Below are 19,454 nucleotides of genomic sequence, written 5' to 3' on the forward strand. Positions count from 1 at the left end.
GCACTTGTTCAGTGATCGTAATCAAGACCGTTGATTTTTTTAATGGTCCTTCAGTGTGACCTAGTGGGACCCACTCTTGAGAGGCATGGGCTATGGCCTATAGGTACAAGTGGGGCCCAATTTTTTTATGATCCAAACGAATATAGACCGTTGCTTCTTTTTTTTCTAACCGTCCATTTCACTGATACAAATTGGACGGTTAGAATTGTTCAATGAGAGGAGGCATTGGTGTGTGGCCCATCCGTAACAATGCCTAACCGCTCATAAAACGAAATAAGTGGTCCCGGCTCATGATTTTAGGGAAATGATATATTCATCACCTTTTCTTCCCAGGGCCACCCCTAATAGACTATAGCGTAAAAAGAGTAGTCATAAATAGTAAGGGTGCAAATCATGTCGGGTTGGTTGGCCTGAGGTCAACCCGACTCGATTAGAGGAACCCTTTTTTCCAACCCGAACCCGACCTGACCTCAACCAATTTCCAACCTGATGAGGTTCGACTCGACCCGAGGAACCCCATTTTTCCAACCCGAATTCAACCCGGCCGAATCCGAGTTTTTAAGCTTGCAAAACACAAATTTCATAACAAAAATGCGTTGGGAAATGTCAACCCGATCCGACCCGACTTTTTTTCAGGTTGAACCCGACCTGAGTTGCACCCCTGTTAAATAGACCAGATAGACGGGTGGGGTGTGGCCCGGAGAAGACAATGGGGTGAATATATCACCCTTTCTTTCATAGTACTTTATCAAAGGCCACAAAAATCAATCGTTTAGAGGCTATTTTGAATTTTTTATGCATGGAAAATTTTTATTGAAAATTTATTCTATAGATTGGTACACTAATTTTCCATGAATTATTTTCCTAAAATTGAAACTTTTCCCACTTTTCCAGTAAAATTGTAAATCTATGAGCCCATGAATATATTTTTCATAAAAAAATTTCTATAATTCTGTTCTTCGAAAACCTCCTTAGCTTTTCATTGCAAAATCCAGATGAATTTTTCAGCAATACCGCAGAGTTCCCACCTCAGCCCCTGGACATCCCTGGGAGTCGTGTTGGGGTTTGTTGTTTACATGGAAAAGCCCCTAACAATGCCCGGATATTGGCAACAAAACACACCCTAAATGATGCTTGATAGATCATGTTCTAGGATCATTTGATGAAGGTGGGGTCAATAGCAATGGGCCAACTTGTGGTTTACATGGGCAAACCACATCCGCGTGGCTCATGTGACTCAAAACATTGTTGTTAACCCTCTTTTTACCATTTTTCTTTGATTAAAAAGCAAGCACTGTTAGATGGATGGTTCAGATCAGTCAAATGTGGAGCCCACTGTGCTATAGTGTATGTACCCCATTGTATTACGAGGTGGGACATACGGATCTGCTAAAGAATTCCCTTTTTTTTGGGGTAGTTAAGCTGGGATTGAACCTGGGACCTCAAGGTTCAGAAATCAGAAACAAAGCCTCAACCATTGGCTACAGGCCCAAGCCTTGCTAATGAATTCTTGCATACACTTAGACTCACACATAGAGACAAAGGTAGGGTATATGCCCCACCATATATCTATCTCTCTCCCATAGATGTGTGGGCCCGTGCATACACGTTTTTGTGACGGATGTCATGGTGGAAGATAAGTCATATGTCACTAAGTGCCCTAATCATGTATGTTTTGTCTCAACATGTACCCTCTAAGTAGAGGGGGGGGGGGGGGGGGGTCCCTATGTAGGAGGAAGGCAAAAAAGGCTCTCATACGACATAAATGATAAAGCTAAACATAGTCCTCTTCAGGTGGATATTTTTTTTTAAGATGAGGGTTGTGGAAAGGGTGAAGAGAACCTAATTCGTCTAGGAGCAAAATATAAATTCATGGATAAGTGGCTAGGGCAAGAAGAGCCAGAAAAATGGGCCCCCACCCCTTTAAAGAAATACAAAAAATAGACTAAGTGACATCAAGTCAAGAATCAGAATATGGGGAGAATTCTTGTCATACCTCACATGTTTTACTATTTGAAGTGCCCACTAACTCAACAGAGTATTGAGTGTTGAAAAAATAGCTAAAACTCACTCCCTCTCTCTCCATTCCCATTTAAATTTGAGTCTGCATGGAGTGTAAAGAGAGCAAGGTGAGGAAGAGATGGATCATTCTCATGGGAATCCTCTAACAGCCAAGGATGTTTCCCTGGTGGAATTAAGAGATATGCTTGCAGAGTTTGCCAAAGCAAGGGAATGGGATAAGTTCCACAGCCCTAGGAACCTTCTCTTGGCCTTGGTAAGTCCCTTAGAAACTTAATTTAGGCTCCTTTCCTTTGGACATAAAATGGGCGTAAAACAAAATATACCCTCATTTTTTCACTTAAAAAGAGCAAATATTTTACACCCTTTTTTACGTTGAAAGAAACTTAGGGAGTTCGGGCTTCAATAGGGCTTTATTTGCTAATAAGGTCATTTTGAGTTAGAGCGATGATATTTTCACCCCCACCCCTGCAGTACAGTACGCATGCGCCCCCCTTATAATGTGATTTGCCGTAAAAAAAAGAGTTAAAGTTGCCCACATCAAATCACATTACCGGGGGGAGGGCATGCGTACTGCAGGGGAGTGAAAATATCATCTCCCTTTGATTTATTTTGTATTATTTGCAACTGGAACGTCGAGGCCTCTTTGGAAGCTATTTACCATATCATCTTAAATTAAGTCATTATTTGCAAATGAGATTATTCTTCTAATAATTCTGAAAGGGTGTCTAAAGAGCCCAAAATCTGATTACTTGTAAATAGTGCGTCTAATAGTTTTATTAATGGGACCTTTACACCCCCGTTTACAAATAGTAAAAAAAAAGAGGGGGCGGCCCAGTGCACGAGGATCCCGCCATTCTAGGGTCTGGGGAGAGTTAGATGTACGCAGCCTTACCTCGCATGTTTACAAATAGTATCAAATAAAAACAATCTTATATGCAAATAAGGATCAATTCTTTTTGCATCCATAAAGTCCCTTGAGTACAACTAAGCATAGTTCAAAATATCGGTATCGGTCATCGTATGAGAGGAAGGCCTAACCAATATATATCATCCATATCAACAATAGTTATCGGTCATATCGATGAATATAGGCACTTCTGCCCGTTAATATTGCATCGGATATGATACCCATATTTCAAACCACATGCTTAAGTAGCTCGGTTAGTCGTCTGTGTCATTATCTTTTGACACACCTCTACTAATTGTTGTCACCTTCATGTAGGTGGGAGAGGTCGGAGAGCTCTCGAAAAAATTCCAGTGGAAGGGAGAGGTTGCCACAGGACTACCCAACTGGATTTCTTCTGATAAAGAGCACCTGGAAGAGGAGTTATCTGATGTGCTACTCTACCTAGTCCGCCTTGCCGATGTTTGCGGACTTGATCTTGGCCAAGCAGTTCTCACAAAGCTAGTCAAGAATGCCCGGAAGTACCCTATTGCCAAGGCCTCCTCTACTTCATCCTAAAACTAGGGCACCCTTGTAATCGTACTCAACGTCGAACTGAGGTTGTGTGTGAATGGCGTGTTAATGGCTTGAGGCATTGTATCAACTTTCCTACCCATGTGGATATCTCCGTAGAGAGTACTATGAAGTCCTACCATATAACATTTTCAATAATGACACTCCTCTTAGTTTTTCAATTCTCAAATTGGCTCTTAAAGTTCGTTATAATTCCCAAAAAGCTATCAACAACCAATTAGAAACGTGAAACTCACCATATAATAGTGCAATTTCCACTAGGAATATGATAGTTAATTTTGTAAATTTTAGGATCGTGCTATTCAACAAACATACATCTAGAATAAGCCATGATCACATATACAATAGATCTAATCAAATCAGTATTATGGATCTAACCATGCAAATAAATTAGAATACAAAGAAGGATTGAAAACTTCCAATAGGAATATCATAGTTAATATTTTAAATTTTAGGATCGTGCTATTCAACAAACATACATCTAGAATAAGCCATGATACAATAGATCTAATCAAATCAGTATTATGGATCTAACCATGCAAATAAATTAGAATACAAAGGATTGAAAACTTATCTCATCGGCAAAATGGTGATCGCTTGGCTTGAATCTTTTATTGCCTCCTCTGGTTTGGTTTGCCTGATCTATGGTGGGAGAGATTTACTTTGGTTAGGTTCATGGTTTCAAATTTCGGTTTCGGAATGCGTTTTGGTCCTCACCGAAACCGAAATTTCGGCCGAAATCCAACGAAATCGAACTACGGCAATTTTATAGCATACAGAATTTCGAGAAAAAAATTTCGGTAATTTCGGCTGAAATTTCAGGATAATATTAAATAATTATAAAAATATCGATATTTTGGGTGAAATCCCATAAATTTCGAACTAAATTTCGGGGTACTTTCGAAATTTCGGCCAAAATAAACTACCGTTTAGGGTATTGCCGATTTCAGACTCAACCGAAACCCAAAATTACTGACCAAAATTTCAGATTTCGGTCAAAATTTAAAACCACGGTTAGATAAGATGACAGCGGAGACCAACCCTTATTATCCCCAAGTAGCCTAAAATGGCAACAAGAAAATAAATGCTCAAGATAACATTAACAGCGTAGTAATTAAACGAGTAAGACAAACTCCTCTGTTTGGTTGCCGGGTTTTTTTTTGTTCCTGGGAGTTTTGTGGGAGAGTAAGTTAAATTTTGGTCCCATCTCATGTTTGGTTGCCTTTTAGCACTAGGTTTATTTTAATCCCACTCTTGTAATGATTATTTGTGGGGTGAATTTTTTAATCCCACTTTTGTAATGATTGCCTTTTCATCCCATCCCAAGATAACCCCAGGAACAAAAATAAACTCAGGAACCAAAAATAAGCTTGAGAAGAATTTTTTTCTACCCAAGAGTTCAAGCAACCAAACAAAGGTTTTTTTTTCCCACCATATCTCCCAGGGTATTTTTTTCTCCTACATAACCAAGCATGGGATTTTTATTTTACCAGGATACTTCTAGGACTTTTTTTGTCCCACCTACTCCCAGGGTATTTTTTTCTCCCACATAACTCCCAGGAACAAAAAAAACCCGGCAACCATACAGAGCAAAGGGATTTGCTAGCCACTTTTGCGGAAAGTCATTATGCGCCCAGCTTTTGCATGTGATGAGAGCCATGTCTGACGAATTAAATGAGTACGACAAAATCTGCCAAATATCAACATGTGTGGGCTGTCATCACATGCAAAAACCGGGCGCGAAATGGCTTCCCGTGAAAGTGGCTAACGACTCCGTTAATTAAAACATTGAATTGAGTGGCCTTTTCTTTAGGCATTGCCTTCATCCTCCTCCTCCACAGTGTCACCATCTGCCCACAATGTGAGATTTTCCTTCAAAAAGTGGATGATCAGAAGTGTACCCATGTAATATTCTTCACTAATTTTTAGCAATATCAAGCTTGGGAAAGCTACATCTAAAGCTCTTGCTTAGCCAGGTTGCATGCCCTTTCATGCATGTTCACAATTTCATAGTAAAATTCTGAGAAACTCAATGCTAAAGTCAATCAAATTGGATTTTCCCAGGCTTGATATTGAAAAATTTATTGATGACTATTTTGCCTTTTTGGAGAAACATATCGTTCCCGGTAAGTCGATTCCTCTAAAACCCTAAATAAGCCAAGAATTATTGAAGAATATTTTGCCTTTAGTTCGGACAAACAGACCATTCCCAGGTAAGTCGATTCCTTTGAAACCCTAAATAAGTGATGCAAACCGGGATCTTGCTAAGGACTTTTGGGATCCGAGCATGACTCCTTTTCTAGCTGTTTTTCATAGCTTTCCAATTCTATTTACTTTCCAATTTTATTTTTAGACAGATTTTTCTATTTTCCTAGTTGGTTTGGGATTACAGATTTTCTACTTTCCTAGTTTGTTTGCGATTTCTAATTTTTTACTTGAGCTTGTTATTTTGTTAATGAGGCTATAAAAGCCTAGAAACTGATGGTAATAGTAGAGTTTGCTTTTTGGATTGTTTCTTTGATTTGGGGATGAGAAATAAAATTTCTTTTCTTTGGAAATTTTAGACCTATGAATTCCTCTTGGCTTGATGTCTTAATGCTCTACTAAAAATCTAAGCATGTATTGATTGTGATTAGCTCGATTGTTCATTTTTTATCTAATTTCTTGGAATATTTTAGTGAAATCTAACGTCTTACTAGGTTTCAAAAGAAATTCCGATCCATCAGAATTTGATTCGCCCATTTTCTTGTATTTTTGCTGTAATCCTATAATCCCTTGTAGGATTACATCGTCTAGCATTAGGGCTGTAGTTTCAAAGAAGTTGTGTTCTTCTTTACCACCCAGAAGCCTTTCAACTACCTTCTTGTTGCTGTTTTTTCATCAAATCGTCATTCGTCATCTTCCTTTCTTTCTTCCCATTTTCTTTCCTTTTACTTTTTTTTTTCCTCTTCTCTTCCTTTTCTCCATTAATCTCTTTCTCCATTTTATTTAGATATCATCACTATGAATTGAGATGGCTAGGATTGCTCACCAAACCATCGAAGAATCTTAAAACAAGAGAGAATATCACCTCCCAATTGTATGATAAATAATTTTAAAAAGCTATTATTCTGTAGCTAAGATGCAGTTTCATCCAAATTAAGGTGGAATGAAATACACTTCTCTACTTAAATATTTTTCTTCAAATAACCTCTTTCATCGATTTCAAAAGAGAAGCTGATATAGACACTCCCTTGTCTTGATATTGGCACTCCTCTCTTTATTTGACATCTTATCTTACAATTAACAAAGATCCCATGCTCAAGATTGTGTTCAGCAAATTAATCAACAGCTTGGAGACACTTAAAAAGGGCAATCATTTACATCTCCCTTGATCAAGGTTTAGGATCATTCAACCAGGGTGGGACCAGTGGCAATCAAGGGGCCCACACAATATTCACTCTGGTTTCTGACTACTGGTTTCTTTCCAGGATTTCAAACATCAACGGCAAAAACACCAAAATAAATCCAGACCCAGATGAGAAGAAAAAATGAGAATGGTTTCTCTGTTATTTCATCTGCCAAAGGCACAAACTCCCCATTTTCTTCCCATTTGGAGATCCCACTTTCAATGGAGATCTTTCAATCCGTCCATCCAACATCTGCCTGAATCTTTTGAACTTGATAAAACCATGGAGTCAATTCATCTTATCTCTTTAGACCCATGTTATACTTTTTTGCGTCTATGCAACAACATGGGTTCTCTCAAGAAAATCCATACCCAGCTTATAGTTCATGGTCTTACTGAAAACCTGCTCTGTGAAACCAAATTGGTTAGCTTGTATGGATTTTATGGTGATGTCGAGCGGGCGCGTTTGGTATTTGATCGGATACGAAACCCTGATCTTTATTCTTGGAAAGTTATGGTTAGATGGTACTTTTTGAATGATTTCTATTCAGAAATTATTAGGTTCTACAGGTATATGAAACAATGCCTCAGAGAACAGGATAATGTTGTTTTCTCAATTGTGTTGAAGGCGTGTACTGAATTGACTGATTTGGATGAAGGGACGAAAATCCACTGTGAGATTGTTAAAGTGGGAAATCCTGATAGTTTTGTACTAACTGGTCTTCTTGATATGTATGCTAAATGTGGAATGATCAAACTTTCCCGTGGAGTGTTCGATGAAATGTCTGAAAGAAACGTTGTAGCTTGGACTTCCATGATCGCGGGTTATGTGCAGAATGATTGTCCTGAAGAAGGTTTGATTTTGTTTAATCAAATGAGATGGGTGTCAATCGAGCCTAACGAGTTCACAATGGGGAGCTTACTTACGGCATGTTCAAAGTTAGCTGCTTTGCATCAGGGCAAATGGGTCCACGGTTATATGATCAAGAATAATGTGGATTTGAATTCTTCTGTGACAACTGCACTACTGGATATGTATGTGAAATGTGGGACAGTTACCGATGCACGTTCTGTATTTGATGGGCAGTCCACCATAGATCTTGTCTCGTGGACTGCGATGATTGTTGGGTACACGCAGAGAAGCTACCCTAATGAGGCCTTGAAATTGTTTATTGATAAGAAGTGGGTTGCTATAGTACCCAATTCAGTTACTATAGCAAGTGTTATTTCTGCTTGTGCACAGTCTGGCAATTTGAGTTTGGGTAAATCAATCCATATGCTTGGGATGAAACTCGGACTAGATGATGCTCTGGTGAGAAATGCTCTCATAGATATGTACTCAAAGTGTCGTATGATTGAAGATGCTAGTTATATATTTGAAAGGGCATTAAATAAAGATGTTATCTCTTGGAACGCGATGATAGGTGGATATTCTCAAAACGGGTTCGCTTATAAAGCTCTGTTACTTTTTCGCGAGATGAGATCTGGTCCATCCTTTCCAGATGCAGTCACAGTGGTTAGCGTTCTATCGGCTTGTGCTTGTTTAGGATGTCTGCAATTTGGTAGTTCATTTCACTCTTATTGTGTGAAGAATGGATTTTTATCCAATGTCTATGTTGGGACTGCTCTTCTAAACCTTTATGCAAAATGTGGGGATGCGGAGTCGGCTCGTCTCATCTTTGATAGGATTCATGAGAAGAACACCGTGACATGGAGCGCGATGGTGGGTGGGTATGGGATGCAAGGGGACACTAGTGGCTCTCTTGCTATCTTTACTGAAATGTTAAAGGAAAACATGGAGCCCAATGATGTAATGTTCACTAGCATTTTATCTGCCTGTAGCCATACAGGGATGGTGCGTGAAGGATGGAAGTATTTTGATGCTATGGCTCGACAATTTCATATTGTTCCTTCTATGAAACATTATGTGTCTATGGTTGATCTACTAGCTCGGGCCGGCAGGCTCGAAGATGCATTGGAGTTTATAGAGAGGATTCCAGTAGAGGTGGATATTAGCGTGTGGGGAGCTTTTCTTCATGGTTGTAGAGTCCATTCAAAGTTGGAGCTTGGAGAGGTGGCAGTGAGGAGGATGCTGGAGTTGCAACCTGATAGTGCGGGATACTATGTCCTTATGTCAAACTTGTACGCTTCAGATGGAAGGTGGGATGAGGCAACCAAGGTGAGGGAATTGATGAAGGAAAGAGGATTGAGCAAGTCCCCTGGCTGTAGCTTTGTGGAGATGGATAATAGGTTACATTCCTTCTCATTGAAAGAGATGGCTCTCTCATAGAAAATCGGCCACATTACTTACTAGAAGTGGGATGGCAACAGAATGTAGAAAATAAGCTATTTTATGACCTGAAGTGTATGGGAATTTTGAGATTCTGAAGCAGTAGCAGCACCCTAACTAGAAAATTTGCAATTATACCCAGAAAAAAAAAAGGAGCTCTTGGGACTATGGGTAGCTATTGTTTGGAGAAACTCACTTTTGTAGTGAGTGAGAGGATGGAATATGGCAGTTGCCTTTTGACCTTTTTGATAATAGTCGGATTGACACCTCGCCGAGCTTGCCAATAAAGAGATGAGTGTGTATGTCAAGCAAAGATATGGTAGATATGTAATATATCTTCGCTTAGATATGGGGAGCTCTTTCCAATTTTTGACCGTACTCCCACTGAAACTGGCTTCAGACGGCACATCTGCCACATCTGGTCTCATGAGCTTCGGCGGGGAAATCAGGGTTCACTTTCTGGTTAAGTGAATCAACCACTAGCTTCGGATTCCCTACAGGCTATAGGTTGACACAATCTGTGAATCATTGAGATGAGAAAGTCCAGATGATAGCAGCAAGCTTTAGATTCTTGAACTATGAGTATGGTGAAATGGGACAGGAGGATCCTGAATTAACTTAGTTTTAATACTCATCTCTTGCTGCTTGATGCATTAATATGACTGGTGTCTTCTTATCCACATGAACCAGATAATCTGACTAAAAAATGAATGTGAATATACAGAACAATGGGGGTACAAGAAAATTTGTTGGTGAACTGTGATTTAAGAGATGTGGCCATCATTTTTAAACAATTATCATTCTTTGGTGGAGTAGAGTATAGACAGACTCCTTGGAATCAGTATAGTTTCCCCTGTATCATGGAATTATTCTCCAATACAAATGTAAAGGAGTTCAATTATCCTTCCATGTCTGTGTGTGATTATGCATGTAAATCCTTGCAGGAGTCATGAATCAAAATAAGACACAAAATTTTATTCACTATTGTATGGTTTCTCTTACTGTCATACATGACTATAATAATGTGATGAACTTAGGTATCTTCAACCATGGAAGCTAGTCAGATATGAGATGTGTGTTTTCCATGACAATGCACATGTAATGAAACCATGCATCTTCAGCCATGACAATGATGATGATGTATTTACTGGATCATTTGTGGCACATGAATTTCTTGCAAGACACTGATTCAAAATAAGGTCCCTTCATTCCTCCAATGCCTCATTAATTATATGAAAAGTCTATTTGACATGTGATGCCCTCCCATGTCCATGCTATCATCAACTCATGTATCTTCAATCATGGGATTTTAAGTTTTAAATACAATCATTTGGCATTATTTATCAAAAGGGGATAGAAATATCATTTAGCCCTATTTGGATTGCGTGGATTTCTGCAAAATAAAATTATTTTTAAAATTTCCTACTTGTTTACACACAAAAACCAACTTGAACCAACCTAGATTTAGGGGTGCAACTTGGGTCAGGTTAGCTTTCCCTCAACCCTAACCCGAGCCTTGGGTCAAGGATGGCCAATCCTAACCCACCCCGACTCTAAATCTCTCAACCCTAACCCAACCCGAAATAAAACCGGGTTGGCTTTTCCAACCCTAGCCCAACCCAAACTAAAATCGGGTTGACCAGTTGGGTCTGGGTTGAGCCCGACTGCAAACCCACATAGATTAACCATAATCATATCATTTGGGGATTTGCTAGGGACCATCGCAGAAGGAATTCCATGGATAGTCTGTTGCAGGAGAGAGCAGCCACATGGGCTCACTTTTCCACAGATTTTGTCTTTATTCATGAGGTGGCTGCTCTCTCCTGCAACAGACCGTCCGCGAAATGCCTTCTGGCGATGGTCCCTAGCAAATCCTTTTCCAAAAAAACATGGAAAGAAAATATCTCCGTCCAAAATGTTTTTCTAGCAATCCAAAAATTCATGGAAAGAAAAAGGGAAATGTTATCAGGACTACTGAATTTTGATGATCCTACTCCTGACTTTATTAAAAGTTCAGTATGGCCCGCAACATAGGATGATCCAAACCGTCCATTAGATGGGCCACAGCCTAAATAGGTTGTGCCCAAAAAATCATTTCCATAGGTTGATCCTAACCCTCCGATCATCATCAAAATTCAGTAGTGCTGATAACATTTCCAAAGGAAAAATGTTTTTTTCCATCTAAACATAGGTAGCCAAAAAAAAAGACAAGGGATTTTTTTCCCCACAAACGGCTTTCACTTGGCTTTTGGTTTTCCAGGAAAGTTACGAGGGGGAGACTCTCTCTCTCTCGGAAAAACCCTAGCTTTTTAATCGTACAAATTACTTAGTCTGAAGAAATCGCAGGTTCCTTTTCTACTCTATAAAAAGTCTTGATTTTTTTGGAAGGAGCTTCAAGAAAACTGAAGAAATAGCAGTAAGATGAAACTCCTTGTCTCTTTTCTGCAAGTCTCCAATTAAGATATAAGATTTATTTTTCTTTCTAACAGAGAAATGCTTATCTACAAATCTGGGTTTTATTTATTAGTCACAGGCACACTTTGTGTACTATTTATCAACACTCCCCCTTGGGAACTTAGTCCAAAAAACAGAAATTTTTACTGTAGTTTTGGAGAAGGATCAGTTTATCAAGAACTATCCAGAGTGATTTTGTTTGATACAAACCCAATCAATACTCATCAGTTAAAGGTCTTGTTTGGATTAGATAAAAATGCCTCTTTTCTCATCTGGGTTTTGGTTATCAAAAATGAAAATATTCCATTTAGTACCCAACAGGACTCTAAGTTGGAAAATGGGTCCAAAGAAAAGAAGTTTTCAGAGTAGTATTGGAGCAAAAATGCCTGTCTTTGAAGAACTATCCATTGTAGAGAGGTTTGTTTCTTTGTTGGAAACATGTCAAGATGTTGCATCTCTGAGAAGGCTTCATGCTTGCATTTTCACTTTTGGGTTTGAAAGTAACATTTTTTTGGGTTCTAAGCTGCTGAATTGCTATGCTAGTTTTGGATACTTAATAGAGTCAAGAAGGGTGTTCAGTAAAATTATCAACAGAAATATTTCTCTTTGGAGTTCAATCATTGTTGGGTATTTTAAATCCAATCATTCCAGCGAAGTTCTGCAGCTGTATTCAAATCTGAAACAGCAAGGACTGGGTGTTGATAGTTCGGCGCTAACATTCAGTTTGAAGAGTTGTATACAGCTTGGGGCTTTGGAACATGGCAGAGGAATTCATGTGGATGCTTTCAAATTTAGCCTAAATAGTGATAGATTTGTGGGTTCTGCACTTATAGGTTTATACTCAAAATGTAATATTGAGGATGCCCGCCTAGTGTTTGAGGAGATTTCAGAGAGGGATGTTGTTGTTTATACGGCAATGGTTACTGGGTATGCGCAAATGGCTGATGACCGTGCTTCTGAGGCCTTTCGAATTGCTTGCTATATGCAGAACAAAGGTTTGGATCCTAATAGGGTGACTCTGGTGAGCTTACTCCAAGCAGCATCACAGTTAGAAGCACTTGAAGAGGGTCGATTGATCCATTGCTATGCAATTAGAAGAGGAATCAATCATTCTGATGAAGTTCTCGAGACAAGTCTTGTTGACATGTATATCAAATGTGGTGCTCTGAGCATTGCGGTATCCATATTTGACAGAACACAAACGCAAACTGTTGCTACTTGGACTGCGATGATTTCTGGTTATGTTCAAATGGGGGAAGCCTCCAAAGCTTTGGACCTTTTTTGTGTTATGAAGCAAGAAAACCTTGCACCTGACTCGATCACCATAGCAAATTCACTTCTAGCTTGTGCCGATTTGAGGTCCCTTCGTCAAGGCACGAGCATCCATGGTTACATAATTAGGACAGATGTCCATCTTGATCTGGTTGCAGTTACTGCTCTAATTGGTATGTATTCTAAATGTGGTAGAGTACACAAGGCCAAAGAATTGTTCAATAGGATGACAACGAGGGATGTTATCTCATATAATGTAATGATTTCTGGTTATCTCCATATGGGCTTTGCTGATGAGGCCATTGCAATGTTTGGTAGGATGGTCGAAGCAGGTCACAGACCAAACGCTGCTACCATGCTAAGTATACTCTCTGCATCTGCTCTTCTAATGGATGTTAGGAAAGGTAGGTGGATCCATGGCTGCATCATGAGATATGGGCTTGAATTGGATGTTCAAGTTGCCAATCAGATCCTACACGTGTATGCAAAATGTGGGCACATTGACATTGCAAGGAAGATATTCAATCAGATAAAAGAGAAAGATTTGGTGTCTTGGTCATCAATGATGATGGGTTATGTACATCATGGGCATGCAGATGAAGTTCTAGCACTATTTTGGCAGATGAAAGAAGCTGGGGAGGAGCCCGATTCAGTCACTCTTATAAGTCTTCTTCAAGCATTTTCTCACCTAGGATGCTTCAAGCAAGCTAAGGAAATTCACGGGTATGTGCATCGAATGGGCTTGGACACAGGTTTTGCCATCATTAATTCTTTAGTGACAACATACTCAAAGTGTGGAAGGTTAGACATGGCTGAAATTCTGTTCAATAATATGAAAGATCCGGGCCGGACATCATGGAACACGATGATTGCCGCACATGGGATGCATGGGAATTCCGTAGAGGCACTCGAGCTGTTTAATCGAATGAAAGATCAAAATGTTGAGCCAGATGAGTTAACTTTTACTTCAATACTCTCTGTTTGCAGCCACACTGGACTAGTTGAAGAGGGTCAGCGCCTCTTCCATTCCATGACTTCTGAGCATTTCATTACCCCATGCAAAGAACACTATGCGTGCATGGTTGATTTATTGGGTCGAGCTGGTCGACTAGAAGAAGCATATGAATTTTTGAAGTGTTTTCCGTTAAGAGATAGCATTAGTGCATTAAGTTCTTTGCTTGCTGCGTGCAAAGTTCATAAAAACAGTGAGTTGGGAGAGGTTATTGGAAGGAAGCTACTGGATTTAGAGCCTGGAAGCTCAGGTGCTTACACACTGATAGCTAACATGTATGCCGAGGCTGGTAAATGGAGCGAAGTCGCAAGAATAAGAGCGTTAACAAAGGAGAGAGGCTTGAGGAAGATGCCTGGGTATAGTTTGATAGAATTAGATAATCAGGTTTGCAGGATGTGAATATCTTGGAAAATATGTTTGCGCAGTAGCGTCGGCATAGTTCGATAGAAAGAAAGCTTGCGTTCCTTATTAAGATGTTGAAAGGAAGGAGAGACGAAAGAGCTTTACAAGCTGCATTGCCCTTCTTCACTCACGCGATATTGAAATACGGGAAAGAAGTACCATTCAGGTAACCCAAAACCATGGCAAATCATCGCTGAGGACCATCAGTAACCATTTGGATCGAGTTAGAATCTAATTTTGGCTTTGAAATCCAGTAAGCTCCCGATGTTATTGAACGCTATAAATAAGTATAACTGGCCTTGATTTTCTTTTTCTACGAATATAAAGGTGAAAAGTGGCCATCTTATTTGTGGACAGAAATTGTCAGTGTGATATTCACACCTTTGTTCTTGCTCTTCCTACTGATGGTATTGTGGACGCGATAAAGCGGCTCAATATCACTCTTTCCAGCTGACATGGTCTGCTATTTTGGATTCCTAATAGATATGGTTGCTTCACTACTAATTCGGCATGGAGTGTAATAAGAAATCAAGCAGGTAAGAAGGATTTGTCTAAGTTTATCTGGATTGCTTTGCCTTCTAAGATTAGCTGGTTTTTTTTTTTTTGAATGTGTTTTTTTTTAATGTTCTTTTTGTCAAGGCTTTTCAATAAAAATGATTCCTGTAGACAGCTATAAGCAGGAATACATTTTTTCACCTTGTATAAAATACGAAAGTGCAACTGTTGTGCTAAATCATGAGGAGAATCTGGATCACTTATTTATTAAGCATAGTATGGCTAAAGAAATGTGGAATTTCTTCTCCAGGTTGCTTGACATTCCCTTGATTCAATATTAAAGCATTCAAAGAAGGCTTCTTTTTTAGCGTATGTTATCTAAAAGAAGATATCAATCTTTATGTGGCAAAGTGATCAGAATTCAGAAGTAGTCATTCAAGTATTGCTTTGGTGCTATGGAAGGAGAGCATTGTAGAAGAAGAATGGAAGGTATGGCTAAATCAAATTACATTATCAGATTTATTTTGAATGAGATCTAGCTTATTGAATACATTTTAGGCCCAAAAAATATTCTTTTTCATTGAATCTTTGGATCCATTTCAAGCCGGCATTAACCAAATCAAGGTACCTTATTATCAGATTTATTTTGGATGAGATCAAGCTTACTGTAAACAGTTTTAGGACCAGGAAAAAAATGTTTTTTCATTGAATCTTTGGCTCTATCTCAAGACCGTATTAACCAAATCAAAGTACTTTATTCTAAATGTTTCTAGCGAATTGGAAAAAACCTTTAGGGCCCGTTTGGATACCCCTTGGATTTGAATTTGGTTTGGATTTGATTTTCTAAATCCAAATATGATGTTTGGCATTAATTTATTACTTGAGAATAGTTTTGATTTGAAAATATATTTTAAAACTTATTATTTATAAATCCAATAGCAGACCTATTTCATTCGATTCTTCGACTTCTCCGCTCAATTTCTCTACTATGTGGCCTCCTCTCTTCATCGTCCTTGCAACATCTCCCTCAACCTTGGGTCTCCTTCTCCCACCTCCTTCCAGGTAAAACACACACACACACTCTCTCTCTCTCTCTCTGATGACTTCACAAGCTTTTCTAGTGAGAATTTCTATTTAATCCTATGCTATCAATGGCGTCTTTTTATTTTCCATATGATCTTTTAGATGTATGAAGCGTTTCTAATGGGGATCTCTATTTAGTCCATTTCATCCTATGCTATCAACGGCAGATTTCTGTTTTCCATGAGTTTTTGGATGTATGAAGCGTTTCTAATGGATATTTCTATGTAGTCTATTTCATCCTATGCTAACAATGGCTGGTTTCTGTTTTTTTTCTTTTTTTTTCTAAATATGTTAGAGAAAATGTTGAAGGGACTTTTTTTTCCTTTCCTATTCGGGTGTTTGCTCCACTCTTTCTTTTGTTTTTTTTAGCAAAGGGTGTTGGTCATCATAGAACCAAATTTCTGTGTAAAAAATGTAGGGAAATGAGTTTTATTAGTTGAGGCCATTGTTTAAGACATGCATTTTATTCCTAGGCAACATAGAAAGCACACCCGAATTCTGGGTGTATTCAACCATTTGATCTGCCTTCAATTTAATGTATGACACTGATTGCGTGGCCATTAAATGGATTTTTATACATCATAAAGGGTAATGTGTGTAAAATCTTTTGAATCTCTTGTTTGAACAATTGGAAGAGGTTTAACTCATAAAGACAGAGAATCAATGGGTTATGTCTAATTGAGAACTAAATGCAGTGTTCTTGTCAATAGGAAAGAATCTAATTCTTGATGAAGACTGAAGAACTGTCATATGGTTTTCTGTCATGAATTAGGTTGACATGGTTTCGTTTATAGATTGAGACGATTTAACCGAGGTAACACTGCTGCTCTATTGGTTGAACTATGCTGTGCCCTTTATGGTTGAAGTTCACATCTTCCTCTGCAGTATTTTGTACAAGTCATATTTTGTGCTATCTTGGGTTCTTTTTTAATTTGGTTTGGTGAATAGAGTGAGCTGCCTCACTGGCCGATCTAAGGGAAGACTCGTACATTCAAGGAGCTTGCTCCATATGACCCTGATTGGTACTATATCAGAGCTGGTACTGTCTACTCCCTTTTGTGTTTTTTAATTTTTTGAAGAACTTATTCATTGTTATTATCTTGGTTGAATTAGTCAATTAGAAATGTGTATCTGACACCTATTTATCTATTTATGCATTTCTTCCTTCCCAGCTTCTATGGCAAGAAAAATATACCTGAGACAAGGCAAAAATAGGCGGCTTTCAGAAGATCTATGGAGGGCGCAAGAGAAACGGAGGTCGCCTGCCACATTTCTGCAAGAGCACTGGTTCAATAGCTTGTCACATCCTTCAACAACTGCAGAAGATGAACATAATTGACATTGACCGAAAGGGGTGACTCTAACATGATTTTAATACCACTTGATTATGACTCATTGGAAGTATTTAACTCTTTATGGTTGTAGATGGTTATCTAGTTCTCTTTCTCATTCAACAGTACATAGTTGAATACTACTGAAACATTAGGCACTGTTTGGATTGCAGAGAAAATATTTCTGTGGAAATTTTTTTTTCTAAGAAAACTTTTATTCTTTCCAGGATTTTAGAGGGAAATGATACAGTGATATCTTCTTTAGAGCCTTAGAGGGATACCATTATACATCAAACAATAGAAAAGCAAGAAATTCTCCAGAATTTCTTGCTTTCCAAGCAGAGCTTTAGTTACTTCCAGAAATTGTGTCAAACATGTGACCATTACAAGTTTACAACAATGTTTTGGAAAATTAAAAAATGAACCTAGAAATTTTTAAATGGCTAAAAACTGGAGGGCTTTGGCCTTTGAGCTTGGTCCTTTATTGTTAATGATTTTGAAGGATTCTCTTGGTTATTATTGCCATGGTTTTGTAGGGTCCTTTTAGTTTGGATGGTTGGGTAGAAAATAAACCAATTAAGTTTTTTTTTATGGGTTCCTCCCGGACTTAATTGACTACTTGAAGCATGGTTTTGGAACTAAGATTTTATGTATTGAATTAGAGAGGGTCATGACCAGACCCTTTATCTGTCCTGCTTCTATGTTGATTACTAGATGAGTATGTGTGGGTGGCATATACTTGAATAAACTTGTAGTTGGATATTATTCATTGGGAAACGATATGAAAATACTTGTAGGATATGTTGCATCAGTTTTCATATCTTGTAGGATATGCATAGTTTTAAATTTCGGCCGAAATCCCGGCCAAAATTCTGTAAAATAATAATAAAATAATATTTTAATGAAATTTCGACCGAAATTTCCGAAATTACCAACATTTCGGCTGAAATTTGTTATATTTTGGGAGTTTTGGTTTCGGTATTGACTGAAATTTCAGATTTCGGTCGAAATTTAAAACCATGAGGATATGTTGCAGTGCAAGTGTACCACAAAAAGAAAGACTTGTGGATCCACTAAAATAATAATTCTTGCTTCTAGTTGCCTAATCAATATTTGATTAGGCAAACCACGGAAAGAAAGATCTGTGGATTTATCAAAATATATTAAGGGCCACCCAGTGCACGAGGCTCCTGCCATCGAGGGGTCTGGGGGAGGGCTAGATGTACGCAGCCTTACCCCGTTGCTTTGCAGAGAGGCTGTTTCCGTGACTCGAACCTGTGACCATTAGGTCACAATGGAGCAACCTTAATGTCGTGCCAAGGCTTGCCGTCTTACCGAAATATTAATTTTTTTTATATTAATAAAGGTATTAGGGATTTTGTGACGGACCGTCACCGAAGGCATTTTGCGGACCGGCTGGGAGAGAGAAGCCACCTCATATAATAAGACAAAATCTGATGAAAAGTGAGCCCATGTGGCTGCTCTCTCATGCAACACCGGTCCACGAACTGCCTTATGCGATGGTCCCTAGCAAATCCCATAAATACAGCGGACGTGGTTGGTCCAGTGAAGAAAAAGGGGGGCACATTAATGTCCGTACCTTAAAATCCCACACGACTAACCCCCCTTAATTAAGTGCGTGTTTGGCGTACCGTTTAAAACACCGTTTGGCGTTTGAAATACCGTTTTGAGGCTAAACGGCTGTTTGGGAGTGTTTGGGTGTGCAGCCACCGTTTGAAACAGCGTTTTGCAAACGAAGGGGGGGAGGTCCGCTTGCAAAACGCCGTTTTGAACGGAGTTTTTGGGCTATGGGTTTTTACATGTTTGCCCTCACCAAAACCCATTTTTACATAGATGCGTGCGACTTTATGAGTTACGCAAATACCAAAAAAGTTGGGGTGTTAATATCATTCTTGAGGACACAAATTTGTTAAATTGTTAATATTTAATTCAAAACAAGGGGCTGCTGATATCATTATATGATATCTTAATTTTGATTTTTTAAAGACAAAAGAATTAAAAGAAACCCTAGTTTCTTACTTTCTTCATCTACTTTGCAAAGTTGCAAACCCACTGGTCCGCCTCACTGCCTCAACACCTCCACTCGTTCGTCAAATTCGGCAAATCCAGCAATTAAGAAGAAGAAGGAGAAGAACCCCAAAGGTATAGCCATTTTTTTTTTTTTTTTTTGGCAATGATGTTTAATTTTAATAGTGTTTGAATGAGAT

General features: G+C 38.8%; 3 protein-coding genes across 6 annotated transcripts; all 3 read left to right on the plus strand.

Annotated features, from left to right (window-relative positions):
* The first annotated feature begins 2,140 nt into the window (after positions 1–2,140).
* LOC143851364 (uncharacterized) lies at positions 2,141–3,484 on the plus strand. The gene is made up of 2 exons (XM_077360767.1): positions 2,141–2,275; positions 3,245–3,484. Exons 1-2 carry the CDS (start codon positions 2,141–2,143, stop codon positions 3,482–3,484), a joined length of 375 nt encoding a protein of 124 aa, XP_077216882.1.
* Positions 3,485–6,823: 3,339 nt separating this feature from the next.
* LOC143849998 (Pentatricopeptide repeat (PPR) superfamily protein) lies at positions 6,824–9,279 on the plus strand. The gene has a single exon (XM_077359333.1). The coding sequence runs from the start codon at positions 7,030–7,032 to the stop codon at positions 9,175–9,177; it is 2,148 nt and encodes a 715-aa protein (XP_077215448.1). The 5' UTR covers positions 6,824–7,029; the 3' UTR covers positions 9,178–9,279.
* A 2,209-nt stretch (positions 9,280–11,488) lies between these two features.
* On the plus strand, positions 11,489–17,452 carry LOC143849843 (pentatricopeptide repeat-containing protein At2g03380, mitochondrial-like). 4 transcript variants are annotated; one of them, XM_077359108.1, is made up of 5 exons: positions 11,489–14,853; positions 15,123–15,301; positions 16,668–16,709; positions 16,844–16,934; positions 17,068–17,452. In XM_077359108.1, exon 1 carries the CDS (start codon positions 11,888–11,890, stop codon positions 14,312–14,314), a length of 2,427 nt encoding a protein of 808 aa, XP_077215223.1. In that variant the 5' UTR covers positions 11,489–11,887; the 3' UTR covers positions 14,315–14,853; positions 15,123–15,301; positions 16,668–16,709; positions 16,844–16,934; positions 17,068–17,452. The 4 variants fall into 4 exon arrangements, with proteins under 4 accessions (XP_077215223.1, XP_077215221.1, XP_077215220.1 ...); XM_077359106.1 differs by having other exon boundaries at positions 11,489–14,570; positions 14,675–14,853; positions 16,668–16,934; XM_077359105.1 differs by having other exon boundaries at positions 16,668–16,934.
* Positions 17,453–19,454: the final 2,002 nt, after the last annotated feature.

Source organism: Tasmannia lanceolata, unplaced genomic scaffold (genome assembly GCF_043159265.1).
Source record: "Tasmannia lanceolata isolate RefF3 unplaced genomic scaffold, GAP_Taslan_0.1 ptg000018l, whole genome shotgun sequence".
In the NCBI taxonomy this organism is placed as follows: Eukaryota; Viridiplantae; Streptophyta; class Magnoliopsida; order Canellales; family Winteraceae; genus Tasmannia; species Tasmannia lanceolata.